Source organism: Polistes dominula, unplaced genomic scaffold (genome assembly GCF_049000335.1).
Source record: "Polistes dominula isolate Pdom_NZ unplaced genomic scaffold, Pdom_raw_medaka contig_241, whole genome shotgun sequence".
Classification (NCBI taxonomy): domain Eukaryota; kingdom Metazoa; phylum Arthropoda; class Insecta; order Hymenoptera; family Vespidae; genus Polistes; species Polistes dominula.
In genome coordinates, this window is record NW_028300875.1 from 368,416 (window position 1) to 386,856 (window position 18,441).

General features: G+C 34.9%; 1 protein-coding gene and 1 pseudogene across 1 annotated transcript; both read right to left on the minus strand.

Moving 5' to 3' along the window:
* Nucleotides 1–1,066: 1,066 nt before the first annotated feature.
* On the minus strand, nucleotides 1,067–10,717 carry LOC107073222 (cleavage stimulation factor subunit 2-like; annotated as a pseudogene).
* Nucleotides 10,718–14,615: 3,898 nt separating this feature from the next.
* LOC149033703 (uncharacterized) lies at nucleotides 14,616–17,409 on the minus strand. The gene has a single exon (XM_089171168.1). It carries the CDS (start codon nucleotides 16,706–16,708, stop codon nucleotides 14,675–14,677), a length of 2,034 nt encoding a protein of 677 aa, XP_089027294.1. The 5' UTR covers nucleotides 16,709–17,409; the 3' UTR covers nucleotides 14,616–14,674.
* Nucleotides 17,410–18,441: the final 1,032 nt, after the last annotated feature.

Genomic DNA, 18,441 nt, shown 5'->3' on the forward strand with positions numbered 1-18,441 from the left:
TTCGGATAACGGAACAAACTTCGTCGGGGCTAATAACCAGTTAAAGAAACTGTATGCCTTGCTCGAGTCGGACGAGTATAAGGCGAAGATCCATGATTTCGCTGTAGATTGTAAAATTTCATGAGCTTTCAATCATCCCCTGTTACCTTATTTCAGAGGTCTGGGGGAAATTGCAGTCAAATCTTTCAAACATCATTTTAGACGAAACGTGAGCGAACTGCGTTTCGCGTACGAAGAAGTAGACCACATTCGTTATCGAAATCGAAGCTATTTTAAGTTTACGCCCGTTAAGCCTCATTTCGTCAGATTTAAATGATGCAACCATACTAACGCCTGCATATTTCTTTTGGATTAAAGGAACGTTTACGACATTGTCGAAGGAAAATTATATTAAGACTCCAGCTAATCGATTGTCTTCATGGACACACATTCCAAAAAAACGCTAGAATTGGACCCAATTCCAGCATAAAATCAAAGGAACACCACCGTCATTCTTATCGACAAATCAACTATACGTGAGATAGCCGTGAAGACTATTCACGGAGTCGTCAAGAAAAGTGTGACAACTATTTGTCCACTATCAATGCGAGTATTCACCGTGAAGACGGTTCACGGAGTGGTCAAGCGAAATGCGATAACTATTTGTCCATTGTTAAACAATCATTAATTTTCTTGCGTTGTATCTTTTATAATTAACGTTCGTTCGTTGTATCTCTTATGATTAATTTTCTCGTGCGTACAAAACAGATTGATCGACTGGCCAGCGATTCACGGAATAAGGTAAGCAGCTCGTGCTGCAAGCGATATATAATATAGCGATATATAAATTGTGACTCGTTCCACAAATATTGTAAAATTGATTGTAATAAGCGCACAACACAAACCATGTATTATGAATGTCATTGATCGTTACACTCTCAACGGGGGGAGTATGTACGATCCGAAAGGATCGTACGGTGATTAGCGGTATTCGAAACTAGCGCGCATCCGCTTCCATCGATTAGGATTCTAGATCGATACTTACTGTGAGCATCGATCAACCACCACTAACTATCGAAGCGCTTCTCTAGCTAGCCCCGCCTCTCGCATCCCCACTTCTCATAGCCCAAGTACGTACGTCCTGCTGGGACAGTACAAAGGGGCATTCTTTCTGTTCTTCACCGGACGCCTACGACTACACATCTTGAGGGATTATAGAGGCTTTAAGAATTCACAAAGGACAACGAAGAGAATCTCCTAATCTTCAAGACTCGTGAAAGTGAGCCCATTCCACATCACAACCCTTAAGGTTGTGATCGCTATATTTGCGGAGTGCGAGAGGTGAGATCTTTCCAATATATATATATTTCACATCGACGGTATTTTCCCTCGTGGTAACGCCACGTGGTACCTTCTTATTGTATAATCAAGTATTCATCCAGGGTTTTTATGCCGCAAGGCTTTTCCCTAACGAGCCAATAAAAAAGGCATTGTTTCTTTGGTTGGCTCAATCACGTGTTTTATTTTACACCTTAACCTAACCCTTTATTCTCCACTTCATAGTATAAACCAATTGCCAGAGGACTCTTAGTTGAGGAATTTCGGCCATAACAGAAATTTCACATAGATATGTATTCCTTCAGCTATAGTAGTAGTGTAGTAGTCTACAATAAAAGAGGCACTTTGTCTGTGTGTGTCTCAGAAGCCGCCAATATCTACACATCTTATCTCGACAGGGAAAATTATATTTTCTATTTTCTTCTTTCTTTCTTTTTTCATTATTGTGAAGTAAGCGTTATAAATCTTTTTTTTCTTGAGTATTTGATATTAATTTTATAAAGAAAATTATTAGTATACTATAGACTAGTATACTTTTATAATGGATAATACTAATATAATATATTGTTAACGCTGGCTTTTGGCAATTTGTTCTTTAAGAAGTAATATATTTTGCCTTTGTTCTGGTAGAAGCATGGCCATTTGTTCGTTTGATAAAAGTAATACCATACATATTAATTCAGATTATAATTAGAAATAAATTGATATTTTGATACATATAGAAATATTTTTTGTTGTGTATCATTGAGAGAGTAATCTTTTTACATACCTTTTCTTTATCCAACGCACTGTTTGGTATATTAGCTGCTGGCGACATTCCCCTCATAAGTCTAGAAGTAGGAGTACTTGTAGATGTTGTAAGAGCGGTGGTAGGAGGTAAACCGTTATTCGTATTTGTAACAACCACAGGTAGTGGTGGAACTGTAAAATCTGCCACTATATGATAGGACGTGCTTCTTAAGATAGAAGGTTTTACTGTTACAGAAGCTGTAAAATCATCACATTTATATAAGATAGATATTTATCTATAAAATCTATTGCATATATTGATTTGCAATATTTATATATAAAAACTTACGAGTAGGTTTAGCGATTATTGGATCAATAGACATACGAGGAATTCTTGAATCTCTTGGATCTTTACCAAATTCATTAACTCTTAGATCACGGTAAAAGCTAAAAAGCTATAAAAGATTAAATAAATATAATAAATGAGAATTATTAGGTAATAATTATTTGATAATATTAACAATACCTTTCAACTCCTTCTACTACAGGAAGGTTGCTGCAGAAAATAATATATATTTGAATATATTGTTTAACTAATACAAATGATAATTAAGTGTTGATAATATACTAAGTTTCTGGTAGAGTAAAAGTAGTAGGAGGTACCCTAGGGTCAGCAGTAGTAATTCTAATTGGTGGTACGGTAACCGGAGTTTTTTGGGTTTGCAGTGGTCCTCTCGAAGATTGTCTAATCTTGCTAAATGAGAATCGATCTGTGTATCCAATGTTCGTATTTTTACATCTTAGTCTAAAGATATAAATTAATTGTCCTAAATTTTTTTATTCCTAGTTATACTGAATATCTTAATTAATAGTAATAATACCTGCAAAAATAGGTACAGAAGGATTGGCAACTACTAGTGTAGGTCTTGCTGCTGCCGATGGTTCTTCGATACGAAGAGTGGAATCTCATGTATCACTGGCTTTTCTGAAGGTGTCAAAACGCTTAGGTTTGGATTAGCTTTACGTAGCATACTAACAGCAGTATGAGAATCCACTATTCGCATTACTAACTGTGTTTGTAATAAAGCATAGGCAAGTTTTGGATTCTGAAGTAACATCTGTCGTACTTGATTAAGATTATTTTGCACACATATCTTCATGTGTTGCATTATTTCAAACATTTTTTTAGGTGGAAGGGAAGTTACTGCTTTACTAATTGCTTCGGGAGCTTTGTCAGCTTGAACTGCCTCTCCATACAGATTCTCAGTTTTCTGTCCCTGTCAAAGACTCCGCATTTCTATACGACTCTTTTCTGTACACGCAATGCTTAAGTATAGCGTTCATTCACCAATTTTGTAACCATTAAAATTTTCTATCGCACTAAGTGCTGTCTCTTGATCCTTGTATTCGCAGAAACCATAACCTTTAAGTTTCCCTATCTCACGATCAAATACCAATCTACAAATAATTTAAGATTTTAATTATTAGAGACATTTAATTCATATACATGAAAAATTCTTTATTGTTAGATTCTGTAGCATCAATGAGAGAAAACAATAACAATTTGTTTTCTAAGAAAAATTAATGAGAAGAATTACTTAAAGGAAAGTACTGGACCAACTTTGCTGAATATATCTTTTAAGTTCTCCACGGTTGCTTTGCACGGGATATTCCCGACTGTAAACAAAGTCTCAATAAGTCTTTATATTTTATTTCTATTTAAAACTTTCAAAATTGTCAACTGATAAACATTAATATACGAATATGTCTTTTACGTCAAATCAAAAAGATGCATGCATATAGAAAATTTAGCATAAATTGATGAATCCTTTAAAAAGAAATAAAACATAATGTATTTATTCTTTCATAGAAAAATAAATTAAACCTATGAAAACATTAAAGGATTAACAGTAGAACTACCAACAATTGGAATATTATTATTTTTACCAAACCGGTCATTTAGACCCGTGCGATTTAGTTGGCCAAATATAAAAGTTCAAAGAAAAGTTTTAAAGAAAATTAAATATATTTTATTTTAATATATTGCAATTATTATATATATATATATATATATATATATATATATATATATATATATATATATATATATATATATATATATATATACGTAATATATACATCTATTTACATTAAAGGTAGTACTATTATTTGTTTTTTATTTAGGCTTTGTTATTATTTTGATTATATCAATTTTTACATAAAGACATTTTTTTCAATGTACATTTACCACAAACATGTTTCTTACGGCCAGCACATATATTCATAGTTTTATTTTCATTACAAAAACCTATTTGGCAAGTTTTTCGTATATTAGAGTTCTTTGGGATATTCAAGAGGTCATTCAAGTTTTTCAGTTCAGATGGATCTTTATACTCTGCGCTAAGTTCTTCTGCTAATTGAAACAAATTATCGATATATTTCATCTATTGTTTCGTTATATAAAGCCCAGGCATTTATTACTGCTAAGTCAAGAATGTTAAAAAATAATTGAAGAGGCCCCCTTCGAAATCCTTACTTCATACTGTACTTTCTGGCCATCTGATCCGTCATGTCTACCCTGAATTGGGTTTTATTATAAAAAATTATGGTTTTAAGCAGTTTTTTATGGTTCTTTTTATTATTCACTGAATTATGTTTCGTACTCAGTAGTAGTACTTTTTTCGTTGGCTTACTTTTATATACTGTTAAAGTGCAATTATATGTTTTATATATTTCAGATGAAAATCAAGGTACATAATCTTTTTTTTGTTTGGCCAGTTTCGGCATTTTTTTTATTTGCACGAATCATTCCAATCAAAGTAGTTCGTTTTTCCAATAATTTTGATACCAGTGATTTGCTAGTAAAAAAATTATCGGTGATTACACTTCTTCCAGCACCGGTAAATGGTTCAATTAGCTTCAGGACGACAAACTCATTAAAAGGAATTAATGACTGTCTAGTTTCGTCCTTTCCCAAGTACGGGAACCAATTTATTATAAATTTACTTTGGACATTAGATGCCAACCAAAAATTTATTCCGAACTTATCGGGTTTGTTCGGCATATACTGCATGAATCGGCATGGCATCTTGCTTTACTTGGGAAGTTGTTCGTCGACTGTAATATTTTATCTTGGTGCGTAACAATTCTAGCTATTTTCATTGAATGAATACCAAACATTTGAAATCATTGCAAATTTATCCGTTTGCAATCGTATACTCAGTTCATTTTTTTTCGAAGCGGATAAATCTTAAAATATCCGTAAACTCCTTTTTACTCATAGTTCTTGAAAAATGCGCTGGTTCCAACTTTTTAGACCATAAATAAGATAATTTTAAATTCTTTGCTTCATAAGCACCATGTGCATATAAAATTCCAAGAAAAGCGTAAAACTTTTTTTGAGATAGATCTCATCTTTCACAAAGAACTCGGAAAGCTTCTAGTTTTGTGCATGTTCTGATATGATCTATCATTCCTTGATTGATTATCAAAAACAAAGAACTACTTACACCGCCCTTTATTTTGCTTCGTTTTGCATATTCTGTTGGTCCAGCTACTGCTTTGAAAATATTATTTATTGATCTTCTTCCTGGAGTGGATAAAGTTTTTATTTTTATCCAGATATTTCCATCAGCAGCAATTTCAGTTTTTCGACGGTTATTCTCAACCAAAGATTACGATAATCTAAAAAGTCTTATTGGTCTAGGTACATTCAGGATGTTCTTTTCTTCACTATTGCTGTCTGAGAAAATACACACTTCATCTGATTGATATCTGCTGGTTCAATTTCAGGATCAAAATCATCTTGGTTTATATCCGAAAGATCTTCTCTTATATTTGTTACGTCTTCTAAAATTTCCGGTATTTTCGCACTCTCGGCATTTCTAGAATAGAGTTACAAGACTGGATAAAAATTGTAGATTAGTTATTCACGCGTGCTTGCTGTATCCTTATATATGTAGGACATTATTTCGTTATATTTGTCCCCTCTATTCTTTTATCACCCTCTCTTTTAAAAACCTTCTATTTATTTTGTTTATTGTACGTAATTATCATAGTATAACTGTCTTTTTTTTAAAACCTTCTAATTATTATTATTATGTTTATGTTATCACTTTTTTTTTTATTACGACCACTTTTCTTTACAATTTGTCCAGCTTGGACATGGTAAATTAGTTTATTATAATGTAAATATAGCACGTGGATACTTAACCCGCAGAAAAGTATTAAGTATATCTGTTAGTACAGTTGATTTAATGGATTACGCACTAATTATATGTTACGTAGTAGGTCTATTGAGTGTTTTCTATGTAGTCTTCTGGGTTGATCGAATAAGTATAATTTACTTGCAGTAGCGTTAGGATGTTGATCAAGTCTATTCTTGTAACTTTCGCATAATCGGGCTATTTCATCAGAAACCGATAATATATTTAGATCTTTACGTAACTCGTCGTTGCGTATGTACCACGGGGCATCAACTATTGTTCTAAGGATTATAGCTTGTAGTGATTCTAGTTTTTGAATATGACTCTTTGCTGCCATACCCCAGAGCTGTATAGCATAAGTCCAAATGGGTTTGATTATTGCCTTGTATAGCAGTAATTTGTTTTCAGGTGATAGTTTAGACTGCCTGCTGGTAAGCCAATACATATCTCTCCTTTTAAGCTTAATTTGCTGGATTTTTTTATTTATATGTTGTTTCCAGGTAAGTTTGGAGTCCATGTGCAATCCCAGGTATTTGACAGCTTTCATTAGCCGGATTATGATATGATTCAGTGTGATATAAGGTGATGCTTTTTTCTTTAATGTGAAGGTTATATGGTCGCATTTATCCGTATTTATTTGTATTTTCCATTTTTTTAACCACTCTTCAAGCAGCTGAATATGGTTTTGTAATATTTGAGATGCTATCGCGGGATCTTCATGTGTTGTTAGTATAGCTGTATCGTCTGCAAATGTGAATAGTGTAGTGTTTATTGTGGTGGGGATATCTGCTGTGTAAAGCGTGTATAGGGTAGGCCCTAGTACACTGCCCTGAGGGACACCTGCTTCCATTATCTAGTTATCAGAGGTACTGTCTTGAATTTTTACTATAAAAGTTCTATTTTCTAAATATGACTTGATTAAATGATAGTAGCTGATTGGAAAATTGAGTTTAATCTTATATAATAAGTCTTCATGCCACACTTTGTCGAAAGCTTTCTCTACATCTAGGAATAATCCCGCATAGTATTGTTTAAGTTCGAGGGCTTCTGTAATTTTATTTGTAAGTCTGTGAACTTGTTCAATTGTGGCATGTTTTTTTGAAAACCAAGTTGGTGTGGAGGAATAATATTTTTTTCCAAGATGGTAGTCTGGAGTCTATTTAAAATTATTTTCTCTAATATTTTGGTCAATAATGGAAGTAATGAAATTGGTCTGTAGGACGTAACCAAGTGTGGGTCTTCATTGGGCTTTTGTAGCATAATTATTTGTGCTAATTTCCAGCTAATCGGGAAATATTTGTTTCTAAGTATCGCGTTAAAAATAATTGTTAACATCCTAATGGCTTTCGGAGGAGTTCTTTTATAACTCGTCCGTTATAAGGTCAAATCCTGGCATTTTCTTTATCTTAATGCCTTTAATGATGTTATTAACTTTTTTTGCTGAAGTGGGTCTGATGTTTTGAAATCCTTCCGTGCATGCTTCAAGAGGGAAAGTTGTAATATTATCTAATGAATTACGATCTGAGTTATTGACCTGGAATGTTTTGTGTAGCTGTTCGGCAAAAGTTGTTTCTTTTTCTTGTGAACTTTTGGCCCATGAGTTATCCGCTTTCTTTATAGGTGGTAAGGTTAAAATTGGTCTTTTCAGTCTTTTAGTGGCTTTCCACAAGGAATAGTTGGTGTCCTCATTCGGCGATAGTCCTTTGATGTAAGAATGGAATTCTTCATTATTGTACTCATATATTAGTCTTTTGACTTCTTTAGTGATAGAGTTTAATTTCCTCTTATTACTAGGAGTTTTTTGTCTTTGCCATATATACTTTATGGTCTCTATTTGTTTGGTAGCAAACCAGCTAGCTTCTTGAATCAATATAGTGAAGTTGTCAGTTGCAGTTTCAATTTCAAGGGGATTTTTAAGCTTTACGTCGCAAGATAAGTTTTCATTGATATACCATTTGAAAAGATTCCAGTTTGTGGTTTTGTTGCAAAATGTAGGTGTACTTGTAAAATTTATAGGTTTGCCTGTGTAATTTATAATATTTGGAGTATGGTCAGAACTAAGATCTGCGCTTGATTTAATTTTAACGAGTGATTGATTTAGTCCTTTGATTACAGCAAAATCTATTAACTCAGGTGTTTTGTCGATTGCAGTTGGCCAATACGTTGGCTCGCTTGTAGTGAGGACATTAAGGTGTAGTTTTAGTATGACCTGTTCAAGGATTTTTCCTCTAAGCGAGATTTTTTTTGAGCCCCATAAACAATGTTTAGCGTTATAATCCCCACAAACTAGAACTTTATTTCCTAGGGATTTAAAAAACTCGATGTAGTCTTTAAAAGTTAACTTGTGGTTTGGAGGACAATAGACAGCAGAGAGTTTGAAAGGACCGTTATTAGTTAGAATGGTTACCGTGGTCGCTTGCAATTTTACCTGGCACCAGTTACTATGAAAGTGATGCTTAATATTATTCTTGATAATATCTGCTGAACCGCCGTGGCCTTTGCCAGACGGATGCTTGGTATCGTAAACTGTATAGTAAGGAATCTTTATAAAGTACTTATCTGTTAAGTGAGTTTCTGAGATGAGAATGTGGGAGTAGGAGCGTCTTTTGTATGTGTGTGTGCGTGTGCGGCGTGAAGAAGCTTCAAGGGTACGTTGCCTGGTAGCATAAACAGGGGCAAGCTCGTGGCGTTGTGAGTCGTAGCTATGAGTGAGCGTTCCCTGGCAGCGCAAACTGAGACAAACTGGTTGTCTGGCGAGATGTTGCCACGGGAGTATCGCCTAGCAGCCAAAACAAGGGGGCTTTAATATATAAAGGGTGAACAAGAGAACAAGAGTACTGGGCATTTGCTGGTTAGATGTTTACCACCACATTTAACACAAGCAGGAATCCTAAAGCAATAGTTTCGCGTATGACCATAGGCTTGACATCGCAAACACTGTGGAATGTCTCGTTTCTTTCTGGGCGGTTCAAAGGAAATAACCGTATTTAGTAGTCTTACTATTTTGTAAATCTCTTTGTTATTAATATTGGGTTCTAGCTCGATAAAGAACAATGGTAACTGCTGTTTAGTGTCGTATTTGACAATAGTATTGATCTGTCTTACCTTATGGTTATGCACCTTGAGTTGTTCAATTATTCTATCAGTTTTCACTGTAGGATGAATCCCTCTTAACACTACATTGTAGCTTCTAGCCTTTTTTACTTGATACGTGTGCAAATTAGTATTTTTATTCTTTAGAGCTATTACAATTTTTCTATAAATTTCTGTTGTATCGGCTTGCAGTCTAATTTGATCGTTTTGGAGTTGTTTGAGCGTGTTATTATCGCGTACAGTTACTTTTAGGAATTCAATCAGTGGTTCTATCACCTGGGCTTCGATAAATATTGGAGGTGGTTTTGGTGGAGGGGTACTTTTTTTGCTAGCAGGCTCTAAAGGTTCTTCAGCCTCTTCGGTTAACGGACTGAATAAGTTTGAGATCGGTATTTTTTTCGAGAGCCAATTACATTGCTCCTCTGAGTCGTAGTCCATGCTGAATATGTTGTTTAAGTGTACAGGTCCTTCAATTTTACATTTCCTGTTGCTTGTTGTGGGAACATTTGCCACGGTCGTTTCGTGCTCTGTTTCCATTTCAAGATCGCTGTTGTTATTGTTTTTTGAATTAACGTTGTTTATTCGGAATTTAGTACCGGTCTTGGTAATTTTTAATTTTAGATCTTTTTGTTTTAATATTTCCACCATTTCAACTGATTGGACTAGCCATATAGCAGTCCAGTCAGTTAAAAGATATTGACAGTTAAACTTTTATACTCGCTTGTTTATATATATATATATATATATATATATATATATATATATATATATATATATATATATATATATATATATATATATATATATATATATATGTATATAAGTATACGTATATGTATATCCGTAGGTATTATATGTATACATGTATGTACACACAAGCTTCCCAAACAGTTTCAATACTACTGCGCAGTTATTTACAAACACGACCGATCGGATCGAATGTCTAAACACGACTTTTATCACATTTAAACTAAAGAAAATATGTTCTGTAACAGTTGTAGTAGCGGATTGACGTAGTTTCTAAGAAATTTTCAAATTAGAAACATTAAAAATGACGACCGATCGAATTGATCGGTCGGTATATATAGGTATATCACACTTATATATCAGAAAAATGGAAGCAGAAAATCAAAATAATTTATTATATTATGAAATACATGAATTTAGAAAAAGTCATAACATAATTACAAAATATTAAATTAAATTTCCAGACAAAATCTTGTTAACAAATGATACAACTGGTCCTTTTGACCAGTCGATAGTTCTAGGGTTAATATATCAATTGTTCAATAAAAATTGTATAACCTCTTACTGAATACACTCCGCACTGATTTATCCATGAGGGATTGATCGGAAATAGTTAAATTACTCATTTTTGTATTATTCTTTTGTCTTTTTTATTAAAAAAAACATAAATATTATTACTAATAATAAAAATGTCCTTACAATGCACTTATTCAAACTATTATAATCTCGTCACCATTGAAAAATAATTATTCATTCAGTTCTGCCCTCAAAGATCGCGAAACAAACCACTTTTCGTATAAATCATTTTAGTTAGCACCGGAACCTCTAGTGGGCGATAGTATCTACTAAACTGTAGAGGGTTTCTCTATAGTAAAAGTAATATTAGACTGAATTTTATTTTATTATTTTTATTTAAAGGATGCGACTTGCTTTTCTTTGTAGTACACTTTTCAACGGCTACGTACAGACTAGTGACTACTTCTTATTAGCGTGGTTCCCTAGCCTTCTAGTAACCTTAGAGGGCGCGACCTTCAGTCGTACCGCTACAAAACGATAGGGATCCTATAGGAGGGATGCGCCATATACATTACTGGGGGACCAGAACTCGATTTTGCGCACGAATGATTCAAACATTGAAATAATTATGAAATAATGAATTGCATCAAATAAAGACAAAAATGAACTATATTTAATGATAATTAAAAATTTATATTAAAATAGAATAGGTAACACGAAAAAATTATTATAAATTCAAGCGGTCCCCCAAAATTTTCAGCCAATGGCACGTCAGCTGAATATGAATGGCGCATCCCTCCTACAGGATCCCCGCTAAACGCGATGACGCTGCAAGCTATCAAAGATGAGTACAATACTATCAAAAAATACAGTATTTTACGTACTATCATCCATTGCTTGTTCCGATGCTAAGATAATTTTTTTACATGAAAAATCGTCTTGTAATATTCTATATATTTCTACATTCTTCATTCAATTTATGGAATTTATTTAACCGCTTACTTTAGATTTCACCAGGACCTATTGACATAAATTATTTTTGATAAGAAATAATTAAAACATAAAAAAAAATTTTCATGTCCCATCTTTAAACTCTTCATTATCCGACAAAATTGATAAAGAGACTAATAAACAAAATGCCTACAAAAAAAATATCATTAAAATATTTATGTAAATATTTAATAAATAAGGAAGAATCTTAATACAATACGTGCGGTAGCACCACGTTAGTGTCATACGGAAATGATTAAACAAACGTCGATGGGTCGTTTCATTTAAAAGATAAACACTAATATATATAAGTATCCAACCAAATATAAATAAATAGATAAAAATATATCAATAAGTTGTTTTTTGCGTCTAAAAAATAAAATATATAAAAACTTGGTATTGTAGGGAAGTTAGATAGGTAAAAAAATCAGAATATATTTGTTTTTATTCTGTTGACCGTATCATCTTTTTGTTTGGACTTCATCAGTAACTCGATCATCAACGTTTTAACTCTACCATGTATTTCTTAAATATATATTACATAGTTTTAACACATAAATTAGATGTAGTACCATTAAATCATGATAAATTAACACATTCGTTTGTAACGTCATAAAAATTAAATTAAAATTAATATCAAATTAAAGGTGTTTTTTTTTAAGTTTTTAGATAAAAATAATATAATACAAAAATATCAATTTCAAAAAAATAGAAGAACAAGATTGATTAACCTAATGATTTTTGTCGAACATTTTTCGACAATTACCCGAGATACATATTTTGCTTTTATAAAAGCAAAAAAAGCAGAAATCAGCCGATTTAAAGAAAGGGCACATATTGCGAAATATGCAAGTAAAATGTGTGCCGAATTAGTCAGCATGTAGGATTTATGCAAATACGGTGAATCTCAACGAAAGTGTTACGTCTCGAGAAGAGATTTCACGAGTGGCCGCTGTCACCAGTTCTTACTTGAAGAGTAAGAACGAATTTAGAGATTTCTCAGCCGGTCACGACCTAGCAGTCGTTTACTCGGATAAGAGAAAGAAAGTCACTGCCTGTTTTGGGTCAGCCTGCTTATCCAGTACTTTACCCGGGATAGGCTTTACTCGCGGATACCGGAGCGTCGGACGTCAATATGTCAAAGAAAACTCAACCCTGGATGTTAACCAAATCTTTAATTCTTACCTGGTTTCCGGTGCTGGCCAATAGGAGATGCAATCCAAGTATGTTGACTGAAATTGGCGTTTGAAGGAAGGGTGCAGTTTTTAAATCACAATCACAATGTAGAATAACAATATAGTATATTTTAAAATTTAAATTTAGATTTAAATTGTTACACAATAAACACCTTGTTGCACACACACACAATTATTAATGAACAATGTTAACGGAATATTAATTTGGTAACAAATAAATGACTTAGGCTTGCCAAGATTTATAATAGCAATAATAACTAAGAATAAAATGTTCGAAGTCAATGACTAAGTTCTATTAAACAAGAGAGAGAGAACTTAGTAACAAAATTTAAATAAATTGATTGTAAATCAACCTAAGTCAAAAATACCAAGTTAATATTCATAAATCGTCGATAATCGAATAAGATCACACCAGGCAAATACCGTTTAACTCACGAACACACGATTTAGATATACGCAGTAGTAGATTAATATAATATTACTTAAAATCAAAACTAAACGAACATCAGACAAACTTAAGAAACGTACTCAATAATTATATAAGGTGGACTTTATAAGTACACTTGGAGTACTAGAACAAAACTTAAGACAAATTTTTGACAAGTACCAAATGATTATATGAGATGGACTTATAAATGGACTTAGAAAAATATTACAAAACTAGTCAATCTTTAGACTAAGTTTAGACACGTACTCGATGATAATTAAAGGTGGACTTATAAATGAACTCAGAAAATTAGTACAAAACTATTTTAGACAAATCTTAGACTAAGTTTAGACACGTACTCGATGATAATTAAAGGTGGACTGACTTCATGGACGAACGTAGCATCGCAAGAAGCGTCCGTTTCGGAAGAGTGGGAGTACCTCCCACTTACGCAAAATGCTTCCTCCACTACTGACTTCCACACCGTGAGACCCAAGTCAAGGAGAAGAATTCGCTGACAAAAATATTAGTTACTATCAAGCGCGAATTCTTCGAAGAGAAATAGGTATTACTTACATTGGAATTTTATCAAGCGCGAATTCTCCGAAGAAAGATAAGTGTCAGTTACATTGGAATGTTATCAAGCGCGAATTCTCCGAAGAAAGATAAGTGTCAGTTACATTGGAATGTTATCAAGCGCGAGCTCCTAGGACTGCGCCGTCAGCAAAAATGCACGTGCAGACAGAATATGAGTAACGAATATAATATAATAAAGTATGAATATTTTATGCACATTGAAATAATAATTTAAAAACAATCATTCCATTATAACGTCGACCGATAAGTCAGCACTGGAAGAACGCAATGTCGGTATTACCGACATTTACTTATCGACTAAACTAGTTACCGACCGACACTGTCGGTAATGCAGATTTCTCTATGAACGACAATGGATTCTCAATACTCCAATTTATCCATTCTACAAAATACAATTTATCGATGGTCGTTCATAGGAAATCCAGAATTATCCTTACAAAGAATAATAACAATATGGAAAAGAAAAGCATCATTACCAAATATTTAGGTATATATAGCGTGAAAATAAGGTACATTAGCGCGAACGAAAATGATCTATTATAATTGATCTAATAACTAATGTACATACAAAGTATCGAATTTATATACTAAAACAAACAGTATGAGATATATGTATGTATATAAAAAGAAAAATTTTTCTCGCAGGGTTTACATAGTACTTATAGAACTATTTTCACGCAAAATTATACAAACTAAAGTTTAACAAATTACTTTTACGCCAAAATTAGACAGACTAATAATATTCAAATACGACAGAGTTTACCAAATTTAAAACTTTTTGGGTGTAGTGCACGAAATTCGAATTTAGACGTCACTGGACGTGACACCTCCCCCCTTAAGAAGAAGAACCATGGGATTTACTCCCGTGGTTTTCGCAACGAACGAAATTTCTGAGTGATTTCGTCATCCACATGAAATTGAACCCGCTTACCAGGTGTATTTTCTGTCTGGCAGCCTCTCGAATCCAAGGTAGGTTGGGCGGCCCCGGAGTCACCGCTTGAAGATTCTGGTGTCTCCGTGCGCACCGACTGAAGTTCAATTCCATTGTCCGAATTTTGAGTGGGCCGAGCATCCTTCCCGCGCCCCAAATGGAGGAGTAGGCTCGTGATTGAGCCCCAAACTGCACCCAACATATGTAAACTCCAACCATAAACTGTGTGCAGGGCGTACCCTCGAAGAACAGAGTCTATTATCAATTTCACTACTTTAAAAATAAGCACAATTCCAAGAATAGCAGAACTGACCGTTCCGAATTTCAATAGACCGTTCCAAAGTTTAGAGGTCACACTTTCTGCTAATTCACTAACACCTTTTTCACCTACAAAATCCACAAGATTTAACGTGTCAACTTTCACTTTATGTCCAGCTGCTCCTCTTGCGATAGTGTTCAAAATAGACGGTTGCTCAACAGGGAACATTACATGGTCCCGGAGATCGTCCAAATCCGCCTGTGTATAAATCCCACTAGTCGCGAGCGATCCCGCATCGATGTATCTCCAGACCACATCCGTGTCCGGCAGTAGAATTTGGGGATCCTTTACGTATGTTGGCTTTGGTAGCAGCTGATACCAGGTTCCCTCGATCAAATATTCCTGTGGCAGTAGTGCGCTGCACGGTACTTCAGTACCTTTTCTAACTAAAATTCTCGACTTTGGTTTTAAATAGACACTTAAATTTTGATATATCACGGGAAGTTCTCTATAACATAATTCCGAATGTCTTATTTTCACTGGAATAGGGGTGCACTTGACAATATGCGCGACTTCACCGGCCACCACCGCCATGTACCCCGGCCTCTTCATGACCGTGTACGCAAAAACATCTGGGAGAATGTTCGCAAATGCCAACGCGTTTCGAATAACCTGTTGTTCTAGGTTACACTTCTGTTGTAAGATGTTTATATAGAGAGACTCCAGCTGGTCACGGTGGTGCTTCTCAACGTATACGAACTTTGAATTTATATAGGCAAACAAATCCATGTTTTGGGGTGTTATTTTTGCCTTTGACGTAAACGTATGACCACTTGTTGTTTCCAAGATAAAAAGTTTGGGATGTTCAGTAGTGACCAGAGTATACCCGCAAATGTGGAGCTCGTTTTTACCCATCAACGCGAAGGCAGTGTCTCCCTCCGTCACCGAGTACATTGTTGTAATATGTGAGATTGCGATTGATGACGTCACTTTGGTGGCGGACCCCCCATACAGTGCCGTATATCGTTCAAAATTACACGACGAACCGGGAACAACTGTCCAAAATGCACAACCGTTTTCGTCTGTAAAACACGTTCCCTCTGAAAAAGTGCACGATATATGTCCTCTAAGAGAAATCAAGTTCTCACCACTTTTCACTATTCCCGTGTATATTCTAATGTCTGTGCGCACTACACTTTGAACAACCACACTGTCCCACGTACCGTCGGTATCCGAATATTGGGTGCCTTGACACCTACCGTCGGTGGTAATGGAACCTGCTAACGTAACACTTCGAAAGTCTGTCGAGTTAACACGTAGTCCACTAATCTGTGTGAATGAGTTCAACGAAAGTGTACCGGTATTTATCATACTCTTACAAACGTTCGAAGACACTTCAAGTAAATAAATGCGGCGACCGTTATGAACCGCCGAGATATGCGAACTCATTCCACAGTAATAAATTGTTCTGTCTATTTCCACTCTGCACTGATATACGCGCACATTATCATAGTCTGTCAGCTGTAACAGCTGCACGTACGTCACCGACTTGTTGGGCGATGACACGGGTAGATTACACTCCCCGGTCTCCAGCAATGATACCGTGCTGATGTTGGCAGAATTTCCACCACAGTCGTAACCCAATAGAGCGAAGGCCGCCGTGACGCAACAAAGGATGACGTAGCAAACCTTGGAATTCATCCTTCCTGGTGATAATGTACAGTCAGTGGCAAAACAAACATATTAGCAGAAATATTTTGATACACAAATATTTACGAAAGACGATTACTTTTTAGATTTTGACAATTTTAGCTTATCTTTATGAACAATCTTACTTTTACCTTTATAACTAATTTTGATGTTATTTTTGGGTAGCACTTCTAGGACCTGGTGGGGACCAGTATATTGGTTTCCCAATTTAGACGTTGGCTGTTTCAAAAGATAGACATCCTGACCAACTTTAAGCTTTTGACCTCTAGCATTTCTATCATAATAATATTTAGATTTAATTTTAGCTCCCACCAAGTTCTGTCTTGCCGCCTTTTGTGCGGTTCTTATTTTATTAACTAAATCCAAATAATATTCTAAGTAGGTATCTTCTAAATTGATTCCAGTTATAACATCTACTGATGGCACATTTGCCTGTTTACCAAAAACCAATTCATGAGGGGTGAATCTTGTTCCCTCATGCGTGCTAGTATTATAAGCGAACATTGCATGGGTGAGCCACTTATCCCACTCGCTTCTTTTATTAATATAATGTTTTAAATATTCAATAAGGACAATATGAGAACGTTCCAAAGATCCGTTCGATTGCGGATGAAATGCAGTGGTTTTAATCTGCTTACAATTATATTGTTTTGATATTGCCCTTAGTAAAGAACCTGTAAAATTTGTGCCCTGGTCTGTCAAAATTGATCGTGGAGCCCCGAAAATATTACAAAAGTTATGAACTAGACCTTCTGCGATGTCGACGGACGTAATTGATTTTAGAGGTACCGCAATGAAATATTTTGTTAGTGCATCCTGAATAGTGAGTACATATTTATTACCCATCTTTGTCTCCTGTAACGGGCCCACGATGTCCATGGCAATCTTGTCGAATGCCGCTCCTGGCGTATCGGTTAATATCATTGGCTCTTTGGATTTAATTCTAACTAATTTCTTAATTTGACAACTTTCACAAATATTTATAAATTCTTGAATATCTTTTTTCATATTTGGCCAATGATATTTTTGTCGAATACGATTATACGTTTTTGTCACACCTTTGTGACCACCGATAGGCGAGGAGTGGCATTCCGCTATAATGTCCTCCTCTTTTCCGTCTCTGGAATAGATACTTCATTATTACAAACAACTATTTTACAGTTTTCATTTTCGAATGTATTAATAATTTTTCTCAAGATTCGTAACCATGAAATTCCGTCCAAACCTTGGGTCCTCGAGATGCTGACTGATGTTAACCCAAGCTCGCGTGTGACGGATAGCAAAGACCCAATAGCTTCAACCAGCGTTTCAAATTTAGTGGCATTTATTGCCCGTTCTTTAATGGGGATCGCGATTAGCTTATATTTGCCGAATTTTACTACTTTAGCGCGTCCCAGCACTAGTTCTTCGAATTTCGGAAGCTTATGTATTTTATCTAAAGTCTTTGCCCCTTCGTCACACGGAGTTCCGACCAGATCTGTAAAAATAACTAAATTATCGTGTCTTAAATTTAGCGAATCTCTTGTGACTCCTACATTGTCTGTCAGCATCCTTAAATGCGTGTTATGTTCGGTCTCAGTCTGCGGGGAGTAAAGTCTGTCATACGCGGATGAGTCATCCGTATCGTCGACGTCAGAGCCTTCATCGTCCGTTACCGTCCCTGTAACTGGATCGACTGTATCAGATGACGATGAAGTAAGACCAGTCACTCTGTCAGCTGTCTC